At 38.5% G+C, this 6,000-nt stretch overlaps 1 protein-coding gene across 1 annotated transcript; it reads right to left on the bottom strand.

Moving 5' to 3' along the window:
• Window positions 1-2,331: 2,331 nt before the first annotated feature.
• LOC137248943 (PR domain zinc finger protein 5-like) lies at window positions 2,332-5,233 on the bottom strand. Its single transcript, XM_067779944.1, has 3 exons — window positions 4,775-5,233; window positions 3,651-4,201; window positions 2,332-3,141 (listed from the first exon to the last, which is right to left on the bottom strand). The coding sequence occupies exons 1-3, from the start codon at window positions 5,091-5,093 to the stop codon at window positions 2,557-2,559; spliced, it is 1,455 nt and encodes a 484-aa protein (XP_067636045.1). The 5' UTR covers window positions 5,094-5,233; the 3' UTR covers window positions 2,332-2,556.
• Window positions 5,234-6,000: the final 767 nt, after the last annotated feature.

Below are 6,000 nucleotides of genomic sequence, written 5' to 3'. Positions count from 1 at the left end.
GATGGCGGAAAAGAAAAATTTTATCCATGTCCGGAGATATTTGCAGTTGAAGTTGGCGATTTCCATGTGGTTGTTGTTGTGTTAGTACCCCCAAAAAAAATTGTGCATCACCGTGGCGGTAGCCACGGTTACACCACACACCCGGACTTGGCATGGCGTAGCCCAGGGTTATTTTTTATAAGCGCGGCCAAAGGCCGCCAACGTAGAAAGGTGTTCTGCGCAAAAATACTATGGATCCGACCCCCGGTTTCGGAGGTACCCGCGGGTCTTTTTTCGGTTTTTCGTTAATATCTTTTGAACGCGTTAACATTTTTATTTTCCGCCTTCCCGCGGGTCTTTTTTCGGTTTTTCGTTAATATCTTTTGAACGCGTTAACATTTTTATTTTCCGCCTTCCGATTATTAATACTGATGTCAAGACGCGTCGTTTGACACCTCTCTCGATGTTTTTTGACGCGTATTAGCAGTCGACCCCTCAACTAGACTATTACCATAATCTGAAGGCGGAAAATAAAAAATTTAACGCGTTCAAAAGATATTAACGAAAAACCGAAAAAAGACCCGCGGGTATCTCCGAAACCGGGGGTCGGATCCATATTATTTTTGCGCGGACCACCTTTCTGCGTTGGCGGCCTTCGGCCGCGCTTATAAAAAATAACCCTGGACTACGCCATGCCAAGTCCGGGTGTGTGGTATAACCGTGGCTACCGCCACGGTGATGCACAATTTTTTTGGGGGTACAAACACAACAACAACCACATGGAAATCGCCAACTTCAACTGCAAATATCTCCGGACAGAGATAAAATTTTTCTTTTCCCCCATCGGATTATTGTTCTCGAGATTAATACGCGTCTTTTGACACCTCTCACGATATTTTTGGTAGCGTATTAGCAGTCGACCCCTCAACTAGACTATTACCGTTGATAGATAGCCCTTTGCCAGATATAGATCTGACACATTCCGGTAACAAGCACCGTTAAGGTACTACCTTGACCATCTCGGGAACGTTTAATATGACCACATTGAAACCTCTAAATCCCACAGATAAGGTTAACTCTATATCATAGCATGACACTCTCACACACGTCGAAAAATATCGAGTGTCGTAAGGCGCATTTCAGGCCCAGAGTCGCGAATCCGAAAACTGAAGTTAAAAATTTTTGGTCTGAAAATTTATAATTATTTATTTATTAATTAAAAAGTATCAAAATAATTGATTACTTAAAAAATCTGTTATCTTACCTGCATTTATAGTACACCAGACATTAAGCGGCAACTGTGCAAGCGTTGCTCTCTGGCCTTGCAACCCGGCATCACTGCTGATTTGATAGCTGTTTCACGGCGGAAGCGGCGTAGATCTGCAAAGATCACAATGAACATAGATGAAGATACAAGTTTGCAGCTAAAATGTAAGCAATGTGGCTTCCAGCGCCAATATATTGTTAATCCAGAATATAAATTCTGGTTGGAAAGTAAAGACTCCGTGGTGGAAGCTATTACAGTAACAGCCGGGGAAAAAGAAAATAAAAGCAAATAGCTGTAGTAAAGGCAGAAAGATGAAATTATGATCGAGATGCTGATTCTACCACAGGTATAATCCTTAATATTTGAAGTCAACAAACATTCCGCTAAATAAAACTTGTTTGACCTGTGGACCTTATTTGAGTGTTCCTTTTTATTTTACAATATAAAACCGTATTTATAACAATGACGGCTGTACCATAAGATAATGAATACACTATACAGACAGCTGAACCATGTAATGGACGCTTTAAAATCAACTATTGAATGTTTGTTAATACAAGAGATATTTAGTTTTGTCCAACCGGTTGTAAACTGCAAACCATTAAAATCCACCCAAACCTCTTTCTGATTAAGTATGTAGGTACAATTGTTATTATTTAAAAAAAGGCCGAGCTTCTCTTCCAATTTGCGTCATGCTCCTTTTAATTTTTTCTACATATTGGCATCTGCAAGGCACAGATGAGTTTTCACTGAGACCTTTTCATGGTAGAAATACACTAGGAGTGTTTACCAAACACTGCCGAGGGGCGACCCAGCTTAGAAGTTTTATTCTAATTGAAAAACCTTGATTCTAAAATTTTGATGTTGCTTTGCCCGGTAGTGAACCCAGGATCTTCGGTGTGACCCCACCATCGCACCACGGCAGCTGCCACAATATACTTTAAAAAGCTCTACGATTATCGTTAGCTGCTTGCATATGTCTGTAACTGAATTTAACAAAATTTTTATTGGGTAAGCACAAAGATAGTGATCTTCTTTAGAGGAAGATAAGTAGTCAAAAATAAAACTTAAAGAAAGTAGTGATATAAACATTATTAAGTATTTTTTGTATATTTAGAAAACTTATATCTAGACATATAAAACTTATTTTGTAAAGGCAGAACCACTCTCCAAAAATTTTGAGGAGTTCTGCTGGAAGCAAATTTGATATCCGGTGCTTATGTACTTAAGAGCTTATTTACAGTAGTAAACAGCAACAAGCCCGCCATGGTAGTGAACCCACCAGATGTTTAACTGAACTACCGTGCAATCTAAGTCTCCTTCACTTTCCTTTTTCGTTTCCGTTTTTCCTTTCTTGTTTCAGTATTAACAGAACCATCCTCGTTTGTATGCTTCATTCTACAGTGTCTAATTAAATATCTTACAGCATGAAATTGATTTAAGCAAATACGACATGTATAGCTATGATAAGGCGCATGCCTTAACTGTTCCTTCCATAGGTCTTGATAGCCTGTGCAACGTTCTAAAACCTGATCGCAAAGTATGCAATAAGGTTGAGTACTGCGCTTTTCGCTATCTCCATTAGTGATAAGCTCATCACTAAAGCTTGTGATTAATAATGCCATATACGGTGCCTTAAAGAAATCATGATTTTCATTGATGTGTACGCGCCAATTATCCGCATTATCAAATTTTACATTACAAATTGGACAATTGTATTGTATATATGGGAGATACTTTGCACTTCTATCAGCGCAAAACTTCCTGTTCATATTGAACTTTGTATTGTTTGGGCGTAAATGTGTGGGTAATACAGCCTCTTCATATGTTTCAATGTTGTTACAATGCAACAACAACATATGCATTTTGATTTCATTACTATAATTGGTAATAGTCTAGTTGAGGGGTCGACTGCTAATACGCTACCAAAAATATCGAGAGAGGTGTCAAAAGACGCGTATTAACCTCGAGAACAATAATCTGAAGGCGGAAAAGAAAAATTTTATCTCTGTCCGGAGATATTTGCAGTTGAAGTTGGCGATTTCCATGTGGTTGTTGTTGTGTTTGTACCCATCAAAAAAATTGTGCATCACCGTGGCGGTAGCCACGGTTAAACCACACACCCGGACGTGGCATGGCGTAGCCCAGGGTTATTTTTTATAAGCGCGGCCGAAGGCCGCCAACGCCGAAAGGTGTTCTGCGCAAAAATACTATGGATCCGACCCCCGGTTTCGGAGGTACCCGCGGGTCTTTTTTCGGTTTTTCGTTAATATCTTTTGAACGCGTTAAAATTTTTATTTTCCGCCTTCGGATTATTAATACTGATGTCAAGACGCGTCGTTTGACACCTCTCTCGATGTTTTTTGACGCGTATTAGCAGTCGACCCCTCAACTAGACTATTACCCTATAATTAAAATGTAAATCGCATATCGCGCAACGGAATGATCTGTAACGTAAATGCGTCAGATAATGTTTGCGTTGACTTTCTTCCACATTATTTACAGCCAAAGTGGTAGCACATATTTCACAGGTTGTTAAGAGATAAGATTTGTTTCCGATGTCTTCGTCGTCACTATCCCTAGTTTCAAATTGTAGTTTACCATGTGCGAAAAGCGCGTGCTTGACGCTTACATGTTGCAACCATGCATCATGTTTTCTAAATGACGCCTGACATTCAGGACACGTAAAAATAAGAAACTTCTCATAATCTACGTGTTCGTTTAGCGAAAAACGTTTTGCATTCGTGACTATGCCATTAATTTTTGCCTTCAGCATATGCACTTTCATGTGACGTTTGATGTGACGTGCAATCTCCTCGCCTGTGGTCCCCAAATGTTCGCATAAACTGCATTTATAGTAAGTATTAAAGGTCATGTGTGAAAGGCAATGAATTAAAATTTTACGATAGTCAAGATAATTGAATTTTGCTGTGCACTTCTTGCATTTAAAGGTTTCTGCAAACAAAAACTGCGAAAATAGAGAAGCTTGCATACTTTAATATAATTTCGGTAATAGTCTAGTTGAGGGGTCGACTGGTAATACGCTACCAAAAATATCGAGTGAGGTGCCAAAAGACGCGTATCAATCTCGAGAACAATAATCCGAAGGCGGAAAAATTTTATCTCTGTCCGGAGATATTTGCAGTTGAAGATGGCGATTTCCATGTGGTTGTTGTTGTGTTCGTACCCACAAAAAAAATTGCGCATCACCGTGGCGGTAGCCACGGTTATACCACACACCCGGACATGGCATGGCGTAGCCCAGGGTTATTTTTTATAATCGCGGCCGAAGGCCGCCAACGCAGAAAGGTGTTCTGCGCAAAAATACTATGGCTTCGGAGGTACCCGCGGGCCTTTTTTCGGTTTCTCGTTAACATCTTTTGAACGCGTTAAAATTTTTATTTTCCGCCTTCGGATTATTAATACTGATGTCAAGACGCGTCGTTTGACACCTCTCTCGATATTTTTGGTAGCGTATTAGCAGTCGACCCCTCAACTAGACTATTACCATAATTTCTATTTACATACCGTCATTCAAAATGCCTGGCAAATTTTTTAGATTGTTAAAATAATGCACACCATCCAAGTGCTGCTGCCATAAGGCCGGTGATTTGAAAGTTTTACCGCAACGCGGGCATAGTAAATGCATGAAGAGCGTCGGATTCACATTTGCAATTGTTTTTGCAATGGCTATGTCCACTATGGTAACATCATCTCTAATATCTTCCATTTCGTCCAGGGAATCGGAATCATCATCGTAGGCGTAAATTTCCTCTAGAGCTACTCCCTTGCCATCTGGTGAAATAAGTTGCTCGGAAAAATTATCTTCACATTGCATCGAATCCATTTGTACCGCATTTGGTGTGAGTTGCGGCCGTTTTTCCTTAATTTTAGTTACTTCATTTTGTTATATATAAAATATTAAAAATAAATAGTTTTGTAATGTGACTAGAGATGCAAATTTTAAGGACCAATATCGATACATTGATGAATAGATATATTTACATAATCAAAGAGGAAAAGATGTTCCCGTATTGGCACAATTATGTTATTTAACTTCTTCGCAGTTCCGATATTTTGTTACTCTTTTGTAAGAAAATAGAAAATGACACGAATTGATACTTCCTCTAAAGAGGCGGATAATAATTTAATAATTGGTGATTTTAATATCAATGTAAATGTATCGTCAACATACTCAAACCAGCTAACAAGCTTATTTGCACAAATGGCAATGATACAAAGGATAAACTTCGACACAAGGATAACAGAGTACTCGTCTACAAGAATTGATTTGCTATTCAGTAACAATGATAAAGTTAAAACAGTAAATATAGGTGAACATCGCATTTCTGAACATGAGACAATCCACTTCGAAGTGCCAACAACAAAGCTTTGTAAAATGAGAAGGTATGCTACTGTTACATGTTGGGAGTACTATAGTGCTGAAAATCTTTTAACTTTGCTACGAACATGCGATTTCAGCTTTATGTCAATTTCCGGAGTAGAAACTAAAACTAAAATCCTAAACGAAGTTTTAACTGTGGCTATGCAAGCACTGACTTATATAAAGAGGACCCAAATACAGATAAGAAATAAGTGGTACGACCGAGAATTAACAAACCTGCATAAAAGAAAAATAGAATCTTATAAAACTACTCGAAATACTGGATTTTGGGATGAATATAACGTCATTAAGAAAATATATAAAAGAACCATAATTTATAAAAAAAAGAAATACATGGAAGATAGAGTAA

This window comes from Eurosta solidaginis, chromosome 4, assembly GCF_040869045.1.
Source record: "Eurosta solidaginis isolate ZX-2024a chromosome 4, ASM4086904v1, whole genome shotgun sequence".
Taxonomy (NCBI): Eukaryota; Metazoa; Arthropoda; class Insecta; order Diptera; family Tephritidae; genus Eurosta; species Eurosta solidaginis.
The sequence above is the reverse complement of the archived record's forward strand: the minus strand, read 5'-3'. Positions and strand labels throughout refer to the sequence as shown.

Coding starts and splice junctions, on each gene's coding strand:
- LOC137248943 (XM_067779944.1), bottom strand. CDS start 5,093: ATGGATTCGATGCAATGTGAAGATAATTTTTCCGAGCAACTTATTTCA. Junction 4,202..4,774: donor GCCAGGCATTTTGAATGACG/GTATGTAAATAG, acceptor TTTTGTTTGCAG/AAACCTTTAAATGCAAGAAG. Junction 3,142..3,650: donor ATTTACATTTTAATTATAGG/GTAATAGTCTAG, acceptor CCCCTCAACTAG/ACTATTACCAATTATAGTAA.